The sequence below is a fragment of the Lampris incognitus genome, chromosome 3, assembly GCF_029633865.1.
Source record: "Lampris incognitus isolate fLamInc1 chromosome 3, fLamInc1.hap2, whole genome shotgun sequence".
NCBI lineage: Eukaryota > Metazoa > Chordata > Actinopteri > Lampriformes > Lampridae > Lampris > Lampris incognitus.
This window is the reverse complement of record NC_079213.1, coordinates 32,582,381-32,602,408: the sequence shown is the minus strand read 5'-3', so window position 1 is coordinate 32,602,408 and position 20,028 is coordinate 32,582,381. Positions and strand designations below refer to the sequence as shown.

The 20,028-nt window shown below is 43.7% G+C and overlaps 1 protein-coding gene across 1 annotated transcript; it reads right to left on the bottom strand.

Annotated features, from left to right (window-relative positions):
* Positions 1–1,492: 1,492 nt before the first annotated feature.
* gnsa (glucosamine (N-acetyl)-6-sulfatase a) lies at positions 1,493–19,222 on the bottom strand. Its single transcript, XM_056275957.1, has 14 exons — positions 18,920–19,222; positions 18,131–18,190; positions 17,248–17,454; positions 16,522–16,587; positions 13,736–13,834; positions 13,395–13,562; positions 13,024–13,106; positions 12,652–12,770; positions 12,207–12,310; positions 11,391–11,492; positions 11,073–11,183; positions 5,928–6,038; positions 5,627–5,787; positions 1,493–4,622 (listed from the first exon to the last, which is right to left on the bottom strand). The coding sequence occupies exons 1-14, from the start codon at positions 19,079–19,081 to the stop codon at positions 4,547–4,549; spliced, it is 1,629 nt and encodes a 542-aa protein (XP_056131932.1). The 5' UTR covers positions 19,082–19,222; the 3' UTR covers positions 1,493–4,546.
* Between the last annotated feature and the right edge of the window lie 806 nt (positions 19,223–20,028).

The window sequence follows — 20,028 nt, the reverse complement described above, 5'->3', positions numbered from 1 at the left end:
CGCAGAATTTGGGCAGAAATTGCAAGAAATTGAATTGTTTGAATGACTGGGAACGAATGTGTAAATATATTTAATTGCATTTTATTTGATGTCACATTAAGTTTTGTTCCGTTTCATGCAACATTTGATATGATAGCAATTTGTTCAATCCGCCTTTTTATTAGAGCTCTCTTTCATCAGTGTTTATCCTTCTTGTTACTTCCACCCGTTACACGAGTCGTGTGGCTTCAGACGAGTTGTCTTAAATCTCTTTCAGGTTTAATTTGAAGTCGGAAAGTGGCGCCATTTTACTAAACCGTGTTTACCCAACTAAGTGATGTGGGTCCTGCATGTGTCCTGTGTGAAGGTAGAGTCTGCAGACCTTTAGGAACTCAGATAAGGAGGAAGAAAATGCTACTTAATGCCGATTCTTCCGTTTTTGTTGTCGAAATAGACCTTTGCCAATTTGCACATCCATGTTGGTTGTGAGCAAAGTTTTAATCCAATAAGCCAGGTACACTGCAGCGTCACTGACAGACAAGCGTTTTCACAGTTCACTGACACCAGTGTTGGTTTGTGATCACTAATAAAAATGTTGGTAAATGCAGACTTGTTGGGTGCTGTGTTTTCATCTTGATTTCAATGCAACGCCGGGCGGCATGGTGGCGCAGTGGTTAGCTCTGTCGCCTCACAGCAAGAAGGTCAAGTCAGTTTTATTTGTTGTCCAGCCTTGGGGGTCGTCCCAGGTCGTCCTCTGTGTGGAGTTGGCATGTTCTCCCCGTGTGCTCCGGTTTCCTCCCGCCATCAAAAAGACATGCGCGTTAGGATTAATACTCCTGCCAGTGCCCCTGAGCAAGGCAATGGGGAAAGAACTGGAGTTGGTCCCCGGGTGCTGCAGCTGCCAACTGCTCTTAGCTACACAGCTAGGATGGGTTACATGCAGAGTAATTTCCCAACGGGATTAATAAAGTATCTCCAAATCAAATCAAAAAATCAAATCAAAATGACACCAGAGAGCAGCACGAGATGAGGCCCGTTGTATAAAGATGTCACCTCGTCTGCAGCTAGTTAGTTCACTGGTACTTCAGTTCCCCACGCCTCCTCCTATACACGTGGAGTCGCCAGCCGCTTCTTTTCACCTGACAGTGAGGGGTTTCACCAGGGGGACGTAGCACGTGGGAGGATCACGTTATTCACCCCCCCCCGACCGACCAGAGGAGGCGCTAGTGCAGCGACCAGGACACATACCCACATCCGGTTTCCCACCCGCAGACACGACCAATTGTGTCTAGGGACGCCCGACCAAGCCGGAGGTAACACAGGGATTCGAACCGGCGATCCCCGTGTTGGTAGGCAACGGAATAGACCGCTACGCTACCCGGACGCCCCTAGATTTTGTTTTTAGACATAAAAAAACAAGCAATAAAGAGATAAACAACAACAAAGACAGAACTTCTGCAAGTCATTGTGAATTATTCGGGAAAGTCTGTGATTGAAGAATATCTTTATTTGGACATTTACACACACACACACACACACACACACACACACACACACACACACACACACAAAACACACAAAAAAAACAAGCCAGAAAAAATAGACTACTCTTTGAAAAATAAATGGAACTAGTCCGAAAAACACAGTTTGGACATAACTGGAAAGTGCATCAGTGAACCGACAAGACGTCTGACAAAGTGTGGCCGACGGTTCCGGAGGAGAAACGGTCCTGAAGATTCTAACATCGGTATGGGATCCGCACGGACGCGTCCAGGAGAGACTCGTCTATTTTCAGAACCGTGTGATATATGGGACCTAAATCCAGGAAGTGGACTTCTGGTACAGGTGTACCATTTTCTCCCCGACACTGGATAATAACAAATAGGGGGGGGGGGGGCAGTGCAACAGGTCAAGTCGACGCCATCTTGCTTGTAATGAACCAGTAAACTGTGTGGCTGCTTGCTAGTTTTGTAAATACTTGTATGCCCTTGTGCGTAGAAACTAAGTGTTCGTCGTGGAAACGGATATAAAAACATATAACGAGTCCTGTGAAATCAAGGTGAGAGGGTGTATGTGGACAAAAGCGGACATCACCGTCTGAATATCAGTGTAACCGGTTATTTTCTTGCCCGGTGCGGGATTCGAGATGAAGTGTACTGCACCACAAGGGGACATCACTAACCGCTCGGCTAAAGGGTCAGGCCCATTGGCCAGGGACTAACGTGTATTATTAGTAGTTTACAGTCGTCACCCTCCCCGGAAGCGCGCCCTCGCCCTTTGTTATTCCCGCGCTCCGAAGATACTTCTGAGGATCTGCACACTTCCGGATCCCACCGCTGCCACCAATGTAACCGGTTTATTTTCTTGCCCGGTGCGGGATTAGATACGAGGTGTATTGCACCACAAAGCGACATCACTAACCGCTCGGCTAAAGGGTCAGACCCGTTAGCTAGGGACTAACGTGTCTTATTAGTAGTTTACATCAGCTAATGAACGAAAGCTTAGCGGCAAGTTTCCCCAACCAGCTTTCTTACAGTCTTTGGCTGAAAGACCCGAGTTCTCGGTGACGCTGTTCAACGTTTCAAGATGGGCTATTTTCTGGGTACGTGTAAGACTAGTCAGCTGTTAAGGACTCCAAAAAGAAAAGAAAAAATCCCTTTTTCTACGTCTCAGTAAACCCAAGCTCCTCTTTCCCTCCTCGTCCTTATATAAGCACCTCAGGTGACGGACCTATCCAACTCGGCATGTGACGTCATCTTGACGTCTTCCGTTCTACGGAGGAAGTGCACGGCTAGGAATCCCGTTTGCTTTCAAAACGGGGGGATTTTCTTTTAGTAAGAAATGGTGTTTCGTATTGTAGCGAAGTCGGGGGACAACGCAACCACAGGAACTGCCGCGGCTGGGAAGCGAACCCGTATCGCCCGCACCGCAGGAGACATCGCTAACCACTAGACTAAAGGGTCAGACCCGCCAACCAGCGGCCAGCGTGTCTTCTTACCCAAGCACGTTACAGTATATTTCCTCACCTTAAACTACTCGCACTCAAAACTATAAACCGTGAAAACACAATCATCTGTTAATTTCAATTAACATGAACAATTAGCAGAGCAAATGGGAAATCAGTTCTTTTTTTGGCAAAATATAAAATCCCTCAATCTGTAAAGAACTAAACACTGGACAGAGCCATCCTCCGGACCAAGTCGTCACAGAAAGACGAACAACGGGTTAGGATTTGGTTCCTGTGATGACGTGTCCATTGGTTGAAATCATTCAGGGAAAAAAAGGTCAAAGTTGAGAAATGATCAGTGAGATGATATGATCTATTGGAATGTCACGATCCAGTGTCCCTCAAAACACATCCGAGTGTGTGCGGGTCGCGTAAATTGTCCCCATACATTAGACCAATTATAAAATCACTTTAAAATAGCAAATTCAAACACCAGGGAAGATGTGAGCCATTTCTAGGAATATCTAAAAAAATAGATCCAAGTGATTTCTCTTTTAGATTTTGCAAGTCTTCGTTAATTTGAGCCCGTTTTATATAATCGGATATTACTAGCCTAATCAGAAACACAGTCTCGCAAAACATCCCAAAGACCTAAGTACAAACTTATCAAAGTAATGTGTTTTATGTATGCAAGAATATTGGTTATGGATAGCACACAGTTTGTGAAGGACCTCTCCTGGGGGAGGAATTCACACTTTTGAATGCGGTACAGGAAGTTGTGTTTTGCCTGGCAAGCTGAACCACATTAACAATCATTACAAAAAGTGAGAGTAAATATTTGAAGTGACCTAGGTCTCACACAAAACTAGAACACCTGTTCAAGGAATACTGTAGGCACTCTGATCGTGGACAACCGGCCAAATCTCACAAGAAAACCTGAAAGGCAAATAGGAATTCTGGTGGGGGGGGGGGGTATTTCAAGATGCAAGATCAGCAAGTAAGCTGGATAACAGAGAACATGACAAATAAAATAGTGGTACCTTCAACAATTTTGCATCCTCTAGTAAATGATTTCACACTGAAAAACAACAACCAATTCATCTCAAAACCATTTCTTAATTTACTTCCTCATGAAATTTTCGTTCTACAAAATATGGCTGACCCAGTCGACCGAACATGTTTGCCATTTCAATACACCGCTGTCCAGGACACAAATCTAATCCCTGCTGCAAACCGATCTTTATTTGGACAGCACTGGTTAATATCTGATAAGAAATTAGGATTTGGTCCTTTGGCCTCCTTGGGATAAGCCATCCTGAGTTGTCTTGACTTCTTGAAATACCCCAATTAACTTCCATTCTTAACTTCTAACCACATTAGAAGGTAAAGGGCAGGTACTGCGCCCTAGAAAGGCCTCCCGTGTTGAATAACAAGTCGACCCCTGACAGTACATGGCTCTCTTTATCCACACTCCATAAAAACCCTCAATGAGACTGGTAAGAGGGAGACCTAGATACAAGGCAACAGTAAGAAAGGCTGGGGGGAAAAAAAATGTATTGCCCTTCTTCCTCCATCTCCTCCACTTTATGTATCCTAATGGCCATCAAGTCGATCTGGCTTTTACTTTAGAACCTGTCGGAGTCTGCTGAGACGCGAGCCGTGGTTGGTGAACATCTGCTGCGGATCAAACTTGTACCTTAAAAAAGAAGACAAAAAGAACAGATTAGTGTTAAAGAGTAACTTAATTAGACTATTTTAGTGAGTTAGCTGACATCTACAGGTTAAAAACATGGCAGGCTGGTGTTGGTACACAATGATGTTAGCATAGCAGGATAAACACAGCTGTAGTTAATAATAACGGATCTGTTGGATGAACCACCATTGACAGTACTATTGACAATTGTTAGTGCTGGCTCCATCTGTCTGTCAATGCTGATAAATCAAACAGAGCCATTATTAGTGTTATTATCTGCAGCTTTGTTTATCCTGCTATGCCAACACCAGAGTACTGAAACCAGCCTGCCATGTTCTTCACTTTTCCATGTTTTTTAACCTGTAGATCTCAGCTTACACACTAAAACTTTATGGTGTTTAGTTACATTTTAAGAATTAATGAACGCAGTGAGTGGACAGGAGGTGTGTGTGTGTGTGTGTGTGTGTGTGTGTGTGTGTGTGTGTGTGTGTGTGTGAGTAGATGACAAAGAAGACAATTTCTAATCAGCTGAGGGCTTACTTAGAGCCCCGACAAGACAAAAACAGTCTGCTTTAATGTCTCAGTATGAATGAGATGATGCACTGGATCCTCTACTGAGATGACTCCAAACTGCTGATTTCTACATGTAGCGATGAATGGGTTTAGATTCGTTGTACCATGTTGCTGTTTAGTGTTCATAATGTGTACAGACCTAGGCCAACATAATCGGGTTCACTTTTAAAAGGACTGAACAGTTGCATTGTGTTGTATTGTGGTCTGCTATTTAGGTTGATCCCTCATGTGTTCTTGAGATAAATGTCACATGATTACTCAGTGTAAGCTGGTCTGTTAAAGCTCATATTTCTGCTTGTTTAATAAGTTTTTTTTTTTGCTTTATATCACAGTTTTTTAAGTGTGCATGTGAGAATCTAAGAATTAACTCTTTGTTGTGGCAAGGGTTAAACACTGAATTGAAAGGGCAGTCAAGAGTCCAGGTGTAAACAGACCTTGTGTCATAGACGCCACGGGTCCTGCAAGTCTGTCCAGAGCAGGACTGCAGCATCATCAGCCTGTGGTTCATCTTCTCCAACACTTCTTGGTCGATGGTCTTGGCGATGTTGGTCAGCTGGTAGGGGTCTGCCGTCACATTATACACTTCCACAAACACCTGGAGAAAGAGAAAGACGTAGGCAGACACACCCCTGATTAGTAAGCTAGTGAGGACCCAGTGTTAACACGTGTTCGTCAGCTGGCAGGGAACTGTAGACATGTGAGGAGATGAATAAACAAGGCAACACTGCCTCAAACCTCATTGTCGTCAAACTCGCAGTACTGGAGGTTTGCAGAGGGGCCGACGGTGCGCACACAAGCATAGGTGTTGTTGAAAGAGTCCTCACACACACAGTCTGGGAAACACTCCTAGATGGGAGAGAAGGACAGAAAAGTGATTAGGATTTAGATAAGTCTAACTTGGTAAATCTAGACGTATACTCAAGCTTAGCTCTGGAACTGCACAACACAACGGCAAGCTCCCGCAGTCTACTGCAAATATTTACACACTTCTATCTTTGTGAGGAACCCTCATTACCTACATTCATTCCCTAGCCCTTAATCCTAAACTTAACCATCAGAACTACATGCCCAGCTCTAACCTAACCTAATCCTAACCCCAAATCCTAACCCTAAAATAGAAAGAAAGAAAGAAGAAGAAAGCCACTTTATTTTCTCATTGTAGGTTACAATAAAATTTGTTTTCTGTATTTAACCCATCCTATTGTATAGGAGCAGTGGGCAGCTGCACTGCCTAGGGACCAACTCCAGTTCTTTTTTCCACTGCCTTGCTCAGGGGCACAGACAGGAGTATTAACCCTAATAACATGCATGTCTTTTTGATGGTGGGAGGAAACTGGAGCACCCGGAGGAAACCCATGCAGACATGGGGAGAACATGCAAACTCCACACTGAAAGAAACTGGGATGGCCTGGGTTTCAAACCCAGGACCTTCTTACTGCGAGGCAACAGTGCTAAACAAGATTCAATAATCTTTATTTGTTACGTCTCATTATAAAAGTATATGAGAGCAAACTTCTTTGAGTTTCAGCTCCTCAACACTGCAGCAACAATAGCAATAAAATAACAACAAAACAGAATGGTGGCCCAGAACCACCGGGCCACCATGTCGCCCAGTATAATATAAACAGACCCCTAAAGAAGAGCAAACCGGACAAAACGTCCTCCCTGTAATGGTTAAAAACTCAAATTGGTCTTCACAAAGACATAAGTACAACACACCACACACGCACATTTCCTCCTTCCCATTAATTTAAGACTCTGGGCATCATCTTGGACAGCACATTACCTTTTGAAGCACACATCAAACATGTTACTTGGTCTGCATACTTCCACCTACGCAATATTAATCATCTTCACCAATTGCTTACGCCTAACAGCACCACCACTCATTCACACCCTGATTAACTCGGACTTTTCCAGATCTGCCCCCGTGTCTCACTGAAACCTGGCTTAGTGAGCATATCACGGACAGTACACTTCATCTGCCGCAGTTCCAACTCCTCTGGGCAGACTGCCAAACAGCGTTATTGGGGGGGGGGGGACAGGGTGGTGGCATATGCTTCTACATAAACAAAGGTTGGCGTATGGATGTCCAAGTGTTGAAGAAATCATGCAGCCCTCAGAGACCTTTTTCACTGACTGTAAACCATTCTATTCACCGTGGGAATTTTCTTCATTTATTCTGGTCGGTGTCTATATCCACCCCCGGCCTGTGTTAAAACACCTGGCTGATCAAATTACAAACATTGGGCGCAAATATCCACACTCCCTACTCCTTATCCTTGGGGATTTTAACAGAGCAAACCTTAGCCACGAACTGCCAAAATACAGACAGCATGTTAACTGTCCCACCAGAGACAAAAACATTGTGGATCATTGCTACACAATATTAAAGGACACCTAACGCTCTGTCCCCCGTGCAGCCCTGGACCTCTCTGATCACTGTCTGAGTCATCCTATCTCAACCCACAGGCAGAAACTAAAATCTGCAAAGTCTGTGGTTAAAACTGAGGAAATGGGCCAATGAGTCAAAACCGGAGCTCCAGGCCTGCCTCGACTGCACTGACTGGAGGGTTTTTGAGGCTCCATCTACAGACCTGGAGGAATTTACTGACACTGTGACATCTTACATCAGATTCTGTGACGACATGTGTGCCCACCGAAACCTTCTGTACCTTCAACAACAAAGTCCTGGTTCACAGCAAAACTCAGGCAGCTTTGTCAGGCCAAAGAGGAAGCCTACAGGGGTGGAGATATGATCTGGTACCATAAATCCAGAAATACACTCACAAAGGAGATCAGAGTGGCAAAAAGGTGTTACTCTGAAAAGTTGAAAAACAGGTTTCCTGCCAGTGACCCATGGAGTGGTTCGAAAGACATTACCAATTACAGGAGACCATCCCCCCACACTGCAGGGAACCATCAACCTGCTGATGACCTAAATGGGTTTTACTGCAGGTTTGAAAAGCAAACTTTCACACCCCTCCCCCTCGCCGGCCACAACGCACAATCAACTGCACTCCCTGCCAGCCGCTCTCCCCTCCCCACCAAACCCCCACCCAGGAACTGTGTTGAGGATGTGCGTCAGCTCTTCAAACACAGAAGGCCAGGGAGGCACCGGGCCCAGATGGCATGTCACCCTCCTGTCTTAAAGTCTGCTGACCAGTTGGCTCCCATTTTCACAATGATCTTCAAGAGATCACTGGAGCTGTGTGAAGTCCCCTCTTGCTTCAAGAGCTCCTCTATCATCCCGGTCCCCAAGAAAACATGTATCACAGGATTGGATGACTACAAGCCCATTGCCCTAACATCTGTGGTCATGAAATCCTTCGAGAGAGTGGTGTTGGCCCACCTGAAGGAATTCACAGGCCCCCTGCTCGATCCCCTGCAGTTTGCCTACTGAGCAAACAGTCAGTGGAGGATACAGTCAACATCGGATTGCACTACATATTCCAACACCTCGACTCCCCAGGACATATACTTCAAAAACCACATCCAAGGATGTAGGGTAGCACTCACCAATTTGAAAAAGAATAGGGACAGTGCCTCATTTTCACCAATTTATTTTGGCCAGCAAACTGCTACAGGTCTTCATCAGAGCATCCTGTAGCAGTAGGCCGAAACGTTAGCATGTTTTGCTGGCCAAAAATAAATTGGTGAAAATGAGGCACTGTCCCTATTCTTTTTCAAATTGGTGAGTGCTACCCTACATCCTTGGATGTGGTTTTTGAAGTATATGTTTTTGGGGTTTAGCATCACAGTAAGAGTTTATTTTGGGGAAGGCGCAACCAACTCCTCCATTCCCCAGGACTTATGCAAGGGACTTGTTTGTGGACTTCAGCTTAGTCTTCAACATCATCGTCCCAGATATCTTCTACTCCAAACTCACCCAGCTCACTGTACCAGCCCCCATCTGCCAGTGGATTAAAAACTTCCTGAAAGACAGGAGGCAGCCAGTGAGGTTGGGGAAAATCCTATCCAGCACCCGGACAATCAGCACTGGTACCCCCCAGGGATGTGTGCTCTCCCCTCTACACAAATGACTGCACCTCAGGTGACCCGTCTGTTAAACTCCTGAAGTTTGTGGATGACACAAACATCATTAGCCTTATCCGGGATGGTAACGAGTCTGCATATAGATGGAAGGTTGATTAGCCGGCCCTCTGGTGCAGCCATAACAAACTGGAGCTGAACATGTTCAAAACAGTGGAGACGACAGTGGACTTCAGGAAGAGTCCCCCAACACTGCCCCCCTTAGCATACTCAACAGTATGGTGAAAACCTACAGATTTCTGGGCTACACAATCTCCCAGGACCTAAGGTAGGCATCCAACATAGACACAGTCAGCAAAAATCATCATTTTCTACATAATATCTACATCAATATAATTTATATCAGCAGAGGATGTACTTTCTCCGCCAGCTCAAGAAATTCAACCTGCTTCAAGAACTGTTGATTCGGTTCAACGCTACAATAATCCAGTTTGTCCTCTGCATTTCCATCACTGTTTGGTTTGGATCGGCCACCAAACAGGACAGGGACAGACTACAATGGACAGTTAGGTCTGCAGAGAAATTCATTGGTGCCAACCTGCCCTCCATTCAGGACTTGCACACCTCCAGACTCAGGAAACGGGTAGGCAACATCACTGCAGACCCATCACACCCTGGTCAAAACCTGTTCCAACTCCTCCCCACTGGTAGGCACTACAGAGCACTGTACCCCAAAACAACCAGATATAAAAACAGTATCTTTCCACAGGCTGTCATTCAAATGAACGCTTAACACTGTCAAATAAATCCAACCATTTTGTATATACTGTACTGTACATTGTACGTATACTTGTTACTCTGTCATATCCATCTACCTCAGGCATGTATGCAAGTACCCTGCTAACATCTATTTCAGCGTCTCTGATATATTCTCTGCACTACTACACCTTATCACCTCTTATTTCGCCGCCTGTATAAGTCAATCCTTGCGTATATACTTGGAAGATTGTTGTGTTGTTATTCTATGTTAAGTACTGACAGCCATGAACCCAGAGTCAAATTCCATGTATGTGCAAAGCTACATGGCCAATAAACATGATTCTGATTACATCCCATATTGACTACTGCAATTCTATCCTCTTTGGTCTTCCTCTCAAATGTCTTCGTAAACTTCAGTTGGTCCAGAATTCAGCTGCCTTTACCATTAACAGAACTTCTTCCATAGATCAAATCACTCCGGTTCTTCAGCAACTTCACTGGCTCCCTGTTAAATACTGTATCAACTTCAAGATTCTGTTTCTCACCTTTAAGGCCCTTAATAACCTAGCTCCTTCGTATCTTTCTGAACTCCGTCATATCCACACGCACCTCCTGTACTCTCAGACGTTCTTCTGCCATCCAACTCACTACACCATCTGCCTGCTTGACTACCATGGGGTCTACAGCCCTCAGTCATTCTGCCCCCCGCCTCTGGAACTCTCTCCCACAAGACATTCACAATACTGACTCTCTTTCCACCTTCAAACCTCATCTCAAAATTCACCTTTTCAAACTGGCATATTCAGTCTGATTCCGACTTTAAGGTTACACCTACATTGAGTTTTGCAGATGATGATTTTATACCTATCTGTTGTACTAACTTATTATTGTACGCCCCTGCTTTGTTTGATTTTATGTCGTCAGATACTGTGCTGCTTGTTTTTATCAGTGTTTTGTAAGGTGTCCTTGAGTGCGCTGAAAGGCGCCCATAAATAAAATGCATCATTATTATTAGTGCTCCAAGCTCCACCAGAGGACATATATGTAGTTTGATATCTCACTCCCTTCTCCTTCATACTCCTCTCCTTTAACCCCTTTATCAAGCCACCCCTCCTCCTCCTGGCGTACCGTAACTCCGGGTCCCAGCAGCGGACAGGAGGGGTCGGACACATTGCGTCCCTCTCCTTCATATTCCACCAAGATGTCTGTTCTCCAGCTGCTGCTGTTCACCTTCCCCTCCTGGTGTAAAGACATGTGCACACACAATACCCATGAGAGTACACACAAAAAACGTGACAAGCAAGATTAAGACTTGGAGCAACGTTAAGAGTCCTAAAATCTCCTAAATTGCTTAAGTGCTGTTGGAATATCTGAGTCAGATTTCTATTTTTGTTTTGTTGTCATTTCAGATTCACTATTGAAAGAAAATAGAATTAGCAACCTCACCATAACACCCAGGAATGACATGCCGTCCATCTGGGTCTTGTTGAAGTCATAGCCAGCTATATCCAGGATGGTGGGACCCAAGTCCACATTGGCCACCAGCATCTGATGACATGATGAAACACATTTATAAAATAATAAAAAAATAAAAGTAAAAAGTAAAATGATTTCATTATTTACTTGCAAATGCAGGTGACTAATGAAATTCAAACCAACACAAAAACATAACCAATCAATTTCCACCACTCAGCAAGCAGAGGGCCTTGTTTTGCCCGACACACTGATATTGTGCGAGTCAGGAATTGAGGATCGGACAACAAACCCAAATTTCACTGGCATGAGAGAAAAAATAGGTTTTGCGATTGTGTGCAAAGTTGGAGCTTAAAGGACATTTTGCTGACTTTCAACCTTACTTCCATGTATTAATCACAGCAGCGGCATCTTTATCACGTACACCAGAGGTTCCCAAATGGTGTGCTGGGAAGAAAGTCTGGGTGTGCCGTGGGATTTTGCGATAACCATAAATTACTTTACAATAGCTATACAACTATACACAAACTTATTTTAATTTACTATATCAGTACTTTTTACGCACTCATTTCCCTATACAAAGGCAAATTCTAGACCCTAAAATTTTTTTTTCAAACTTTCTGTCAAAGTGAAACGCAATTTTTCTTTGACAAAATGAATTGCACTGTAGCAGTTAAGGGTTTTAAAAGACTAGATTTACCGGATATGCAAATTATTAGTGCCGAAATTTCCCCAAAAAATACAGACAAAGGTTAGGATGTGTGTGTGTGTGTGTGTGTGTGTGTGTACCTGGCTGGTCTGATTGGGCTTGATGTTAGGTCCTCTGACCATTAGCGGAACTCTGATGTCAAATTCATAAAGCTGTCTCTTGTCCAGAGGAAGCGAGAACTGGCCTGAGACAGACCAGGGAGGACGGTGTGTGTATGGGGGGGGGGGGGGATGGGAGACAATTAAAAACAAAACTTTTTATGACACTATTTTTTATATGACAGACATGTTTTATCAGATTTTGGATCCTGTTGTCAGATTGGGTTCAGATCTAGTCCCTGAAAAGAGGCCGTGTCTGAGCTGCAGGTGTTTCCAAAAGTCCACATTTACCAAATTGTAGGTGTGGTGTGTATATTTTTTGCCCGTATTATAGTATAGGTCCTTTTTGAGGAAAAATAAACAACATGATACTGTATTGTACATGTATTGTCCAATTCACCCATGTGTGTGTGCATGCTGCACATACCTGTATGGTATCCATTATCCGAGGTGAAGAAAACATACGTGTTGTCCAGTTCACCTCTGACCTCTAACGTCTTCACTACACTCTCCACCAGGTCGTCTACTGAAAGCAGAGTGCGCCAGCTGCAGAATGCAAAATTCAGCAATGAGAACATCTGAATTGTGCATTGATCTTGAAGTCAAGATGCCCTCACCGGGGGACAGAAGTAAGAGAAGTTCAGATTAACTGATGCAATGCGCTGCAGTGTCACAAACAGACCACCAGAGAGAGGAATCAGGCAAACAGAGACACCGATGCTAAAAGAATGAGGGGTAGGGCAGTAAAATAAGACAACACCACACAGGGAACAATGGAAGGGAAGGAGAAGAGACCGACCGTTTCCTGAAGGCGTCGTCCAGGAACTGGATGGAGGAGTTGCTCATGGGAGTTTTCGCCTGTCGAATCAACCAGTGTTTATCCTGGATGGAGAGAAATCAGCGGAGAAAACGGTAGATTACAAATAGAAGGATGAACAGGCCCAGCTGGTTGGTTAGAAGAAAAAAATCAGTTTTTTTCAGATGTAAAAAAAAAACAACTATAAAAGTTTCATTTATGGTTGCTGGACATTTTCCAAACTGTTGCTCAGAAGAAATGTAAAGTTTCAGCAGGCGACGCACGATATTTGTGCTTCGGTAAAGAATTTGCCACTACCATGGTGTCAACACTGTCTGCTGTGGCGAACCTAGGGCAAAAAAAAAATAATCTACCTTTCCATGGATGTTGAAGTTGGGGTCACGGGGTGCCCGCATGTTATTGAACCTGTCCTGGTACTGGGGGGCTGCGGTCCAGGGGGAGTGGGGGGCGGGGGTTGACACCATCATGAAGAATGGTCGGTAGTTGGACTTGTAATGTAGGAAGTCTAAAGACATGTTGGCCTGACAGGCGGCGAGGGAGAGGGACAAGGAGAAAGTTTCAGCAGTAACACTCAGCAATAACAGAAGAAACAATGAGAGGATAATGTTCCTAAATCTAGTCATCCAAAGTCAAACAGTCAAGCATGTAACTAATCAACGCAGCTGGCTCTGTGATGACACGTGGGATGTCTCACCAGTACGTCTGTGAGATAGTCTTTGCTGTAATTTGCTCCATGTTTCTGAGCTTTTCCATTCACCGACAGGGTGTAATTGTAATATTTAGAATTCTTTTCCTGGAAAAAGACAGGCACGCGCGCGCGCGCCCGCACACATACACATACACACACACACACACACACACACACACACACACACACACACACACACACAGAATGAGTCAGCAGAGCACATCTATTATTTTATTATTTTTACAAGGTGCTTGTTGATGTTCCAGTGGTCCCCCCCCCCTTTTTCCTCGTAAATTGTACTTGGCCAATTAACTCACTCTTCCGAGCCGTCCTGGACGCTGCTCCACCCCCTCTGCTGATCCGGGGAGGGCTGCAGACTACCACATGCCTCCTCTGATACATGTGGAGTAGCCAGCCACTTCTTTTCACCTGACAGTGAGGAGTTTCACCAGGGGGACGTAGCGCAGGGGAGGGCCGCAATATTCCCCCCAGTTCCCCCTTCCCCCCCGAACAGGTGCCTCGACTGATCAGATGAGGTGCTAAGTGCAGCGACCAGGACACATCTCCACATCTGGCTTCCCACCCGCAGACACGGCCAATTGTGTCTGTAGGGACGCCCGACCAAGCCGGAGGTAACACGGGGATTTGAACCAATGATGCCCGTGTTGGACCGCTACGCTACCTGGATGCCCCCCGTTCCACTGTTTCTGCTCATTTTGTGAAAGGTATTTCTCCTTTGTTACTGTGACCTTTCTATTTCTAGTTCACCAACCCCTCAAACCATGAAAAAGCATTATGGACTGCATCAAGAAAACCGTACCAGAGCTCCCTGGCTGAGTTCACACAGGTTTTGCATATCTCTAACTGAACTACGGACCATAAAAACCCTACATAATTGTCCTTTCATAATTCATAAACAGCATACTTTGAAATATCTAAAATATTAAAAAAAATAAAAACGGCAATTTTACCGTCTTGTTTATAAATCGGGTGACCAGATGAGAATGGGTGAAACTCGGGACAGGGGAGTTTAGGGTGGGCGTGGTCACGTGGCCATGGTGAGCGTGACCTCCATTACATTGCATTGAATGTCAACGAAGAGTAACGGTAAAACACATTAAAGTCAAAACTCAACACTAACATTTATTATTTTGTTCATGAATATGAAGTCAACTGTCATTAGGAAAATAAAAACACTGACTGTGTTGTATCCAACAGTGTGTAAATCATTATCTGTTACATCATTTCATTGTATTTATTTTTGTAAATGGTGGTTGGTGCAACAGGAAGATGCAGAGGACAGGAAGAGATGGAAACGCTGCGGCGACTGTGTGTCGCTGTCTGCAGCTACAACTTGCCATGTGTCACCACTATGTGTAGTTAAATTTATCAATTCACGGCACTACTGTACCCAGCTAAAAAAAACAAACTACAAAAGCCATAATTCATGTAGGCTATGGACATAACAGTGCCCATCTGTAGGCAACACCAAAATAATGTTTCACAATGATCAATATTTAATGTTTTATTAGGCTATAATCAAAACTTGGGTTTAGTCTAATTATCGGGACAAACAGGACAGGATTTGGGATTCGGGATGACTGCTCGTAATTAAGGATTGTCCCAATTTTTTTGGGACGTCTGGTCACCCTGTTTATAAAACCAAGAACCACACTTGGAAAAAGTCGAAGGCTTATATACCACAAGCAGAACAGGTAGGAGGTGTTTATCTACACAGCAAAGGTTTATTTTTGGCATTTGTACGGGCATACACAGAACCATACCACTACATCTGCACTTCAATGAGTCTTAGTTTTGATGTTCTCCAATAGTCCCCAAGATGTGTTTAACACTAAATGTAACTTGCAGAAAACAAACACACATATTGCAATTTAAACCAAATATTATCTGCAGGGATGTCAAATCATTAATCCAAGATAAACACTCCGATTATTTTTCGACTTTCCTCCTGGTTACTCTTTAATAGGCCAGGTCACTGGCCTCATCATTGCCGAGAGGGATGCAGAGTAACACAACAGAGATGGTTCGGACTGCTGGAGGCAAAACACCACCTCCATTACATAATTCTGTGAAGCTTCACAGATATGGGGCCAGAAACCTTAACATGACCACCAACAACCTCCTTTTAGGGTGCAATAAAACCAGATCATGAGACCGGCTATGACATAAGTCTGCGCTTGTAAATGACTCAAAAGAGACAAGTAGTTTGCAAATGAGTTCATAGTAGACTTAACAAGACCTCTACACATCAACCTAGGTTTATAAAAAAAATAAAAAATAAATCATGCAGTCACTCTAAATTTCATTTTAGATTTTTCCAGTTCCATATTTGGACGATTCCTTATGGTGGCAATGCTGATTTACTACAAACCATGTTTACAGTCAGAGGCATGACGGACTAACCGCACTACACCGACCTCACCATTAGTTACAGTATAAATCGTGCAAATCCTGAATGTGCAAAATTCAGGATTTGCACATATTGTGTGTATTATGAAATTATATATATATATATATATATATATATATATATATATATATATATATATATTCTTAACACATACAATATGTACACATATACTCTTCTGTGTTGACAAAAATTTGTCAATTGTCAAAAATCTCAACTGACAAGAGATTTTTTTTTTTTTTAGATGTTCCCAAGACAGTACCAGCTGACTGGGCTAGATTCATCTTCATGAAACCAACCCATGACATCGAACAGTGTTTAAGTTTATGATTATGAGGTTAAAGGTGTGTGTTGACGGTCTTACCAGTCCAACCCAGTAGTCCCAGCCCACAGGGACATGCTCTATTCCCCCAGCCTTCGAGTTCCCATACTGAAAAGTGAACACACACACACACACACACACACACACACACACACACAGAGTTAAAATAAACACAGCATGCACAAAAACACAGCATAAACAAAAATACACACAGTTTCCTACAGACAGAACTAGTCTTTCCCAAGTTCTGGGACAGTACACAAGATTAGTTCCCCATCTCCCCCATGAGTTAAAAACCATGTGTTCGTCACAAGGATGCATGCTACTCTGAGCGGAAGACATTTTGCGAGATGGGTAAAGAACATCTTATGACTTGTCTTGACAGATCTCGTGACTTGGTGTGAAATGATTCATAAAAATCAAGGTGGCGTTCTATGAAGAACTGTTGACTGATAAGACATGCTGAGTAAAGGGCTTCTTTAGATTTAACACATTCAACCACCTGAAGCAAATGCATCAGAATACTTTCCTTAAAATTACCACTTACTGCCAACTTTGTCAAGCCATTGGGAAGTTTTAGAGCGTGCTGCAAGACTTCCAATTTTCAGTCATACACATGCAATACAAATGGCTGGTCAAAGTTCTATAAGGCTACATCATCTGTGTGTTTCGCAGCAGAGAAAGAGCTCTGCTGGTTATTGGAAGCCAAAAGAAAGCTATGGAAATTGTGGGGTTCCACAGCTACCTGGGTCTCTCTCATTTCCTCACCTCATTGAGATATTTCCCAGCAAAAAAGGTCTGGTATCCTGCCATAGTCTGCAACAAGGCAGGAAAGGTCTGGGACTCCTGGCTCTTTTGCCAGGCCTGACTGCTGCAGTTCCCCTCCAGCGTGTTGTTAATGACATGGTGGTTATGAGGATACTTCCCTGTTAGGATGCTAGCTCGACTGGGGCAGCACAGTGGGCTGGCAACAAACTGGGGAGAGGGGGGAGAGAAGAGCAGAGATGAAAAAGATTGGAAAAAAGACAAGGGGAGGTGAGATCATAGTATTAGTATTAGCTTAGGTTTAAAACACAAATGGATTGTTGCATCTCAATTGGGAATGGCCATTAGCAGTGACTAAAGGAGAGAAGTGAGACCAGGAGGAGAGGTAGAGAATGGGAGAAGTGAGAGCAAGGATGCTTGCCAGACATGGGTTGCACTTTTCAAAGAACTGATTAAGAAAAAGGGGAAGAATTTTTTTAGGAGTACTTAAAAATGAGCTTGAAATTACTCTTGTGCAAAAGGAAACAAGCATTCTGACAGAGACAAACATACACAAGTGCTGACCAGCAGATGTTTCAACATACGGTCATCAGATTTACTGGCATAGATTCATATTTAGATCTAGAGTGAATGCATTTTAGAGTAAGCACTACATTGATAAGCAGCACACTTTTCTCTCCAAAATGAGGAAGGTGGTTGATCCACTGCAATATTTTCCAGATAAGGCACCGCTCAAAATGGTTGCAGAGGAAAAACCAAATCATGCTTTTCTCGTTCAAAGTGTAAATTGATCACTACTCTTTTGAAATGATGGCATTTATGATAGTTATGGTGATTACTGATAATCATAACAATGAGGATAAGAATAATGGTGATGATTACTTACTGCATTTGTGAATGATATCCCCGCATCAGCGATGAGTTTTTTCGTCTTATTCAGTGGACTCTGGAAGAAACAGAATTAATGTGATGAGAGAGACATATCTGGTGTAACCAAATAGTCCACATTGTCACTGATTAATAGAATCACATACTGGCCTGCTTTATCCAGAATATTATATACTCAAGCAAGGCAACAGACTTATTGGTCTATCCAAATGATCTTGATGTACATCAATGTGGGATTGCAGCTGCTGAACATTGATAAAGACTTAATTCTTGGCTCCTTAACTAAGCTTGTTTTCTGTAAAGAAAGTGTACAGCTGATTTGTGTGAAGCTGTACCGGGGCTTGTGTGTGGCCATGCTTTAAAAATCTACATCTTCACGTGACGTATACAACAGCATAGTGGAGGCTAAGCAGGAACGTCCCTGACTCCACAGCAAGGTGTCCTTTCTCTTACTCATGTCGTCGATAACTTCTTCAGCACCACTCTCGCATGTACTACCAACATGGGGGTTCAAAAAGGGGGGGTATTAAAAAAAAGAGGTGGGGTCACCCGAGACTTGCTTATGCTGCACGATATGTGGATGATGTGCATGGGCGGACTCGCCGGTTCGAAAAACATCGTCGAAACTGGTCTGGTGTCTTCAAACAAAAAAAGGCTCAATCGTCTTCCAGTTTGCCATGACAGGTACGCAAACATGACGCAAGTCGGGCATTTAACTGAAGAGACACCGACCAGGGAAAACAGAAGAGGGTATAAACGCACGAATCAAATAACAAAATTCGCTCACCAAGCCCCCGAGAGCGACGTCCAGGTCGTCCGCCAAGATCAGGACGATGTTGGGTCTCCGGTATGACTTGGCGTTAACAACGCCGCTCAGGTTACCCAACAAAGTGACGCAGATCAGGAGGAAAGCGGACCGGGTGGCCAAACGCGGCCGAGTCGAGGCCATTTTTTTTTTGTGGACAATCAAAGTGGAGAAAGTTGAGGCTGTCTTTCTGCTCGCCTCAAGCCCCAACTTGCTGGCTTCGGTGGGGACGTTGTGCGTCTTTCCTCTCTCTCCGGACAGACGGTCTCTAACAGACGCTTCTGCCTCTCCACTTCCGTGTTTTCTGGTCACGTGCTTTGCCACGGCGGAAGTGTGTGTGTCGGCGAATCAGCTGACCCGCAAGCCCTCGGGCGGTTAGCTGGTCACGTTGGGATGAATGCAGTCTTACATTTAGACCCATAGTAAAACTAAAACAATTGTGGTATACCGACTACCTGTTCATAGTATACTTACCTGCAGTACCACCCCACACCCTAAGGAGGTGCAGTTGACCCCTAGGGTTATCAAGTTGATGAGTTGAGACGTACACAGAGTAAGTAGTGATAACTGAAACGAAATCGGTAAACCCGAATCCTGTGAAACTACATCTTTTCCTAAAGAGCACGTTATCACAATAATGATAATAATTCTCCTTGACATGTTTTAATTAGATCCACGTAACTAAGAATATTTTTCCACGCCTCCCTTTTGTTTGGTTTCATTTGTTGTTTTTTCCTTGTTGGTAGTCTTAATTGTTTCATCTTATTTTCATTTTTTTAGCAGTTTTACGATTCAAATAAAACTGACAAAAAATACTTAAGATTTCGTCTTATGGAAACAAATAGCACCCATCCGGCACAACAGTCTGCCAAAAAACTTGATGAGCCCATACTGACAGTCTAGTCCTATTGCCTAACAACATATGTCCCGAATCCATTTTGTCATCTTATTTTATACTTATGAACTGAAATATTGAAAGTAAATGTCGTCCCACATAGTGGCAATACACACTCTTTAATTCAGACGATCCATGTTGATTTGGTTTGTAGTTCCCTGCACTCAGAACACGATTTCTCTGATTGGCTTCGAAT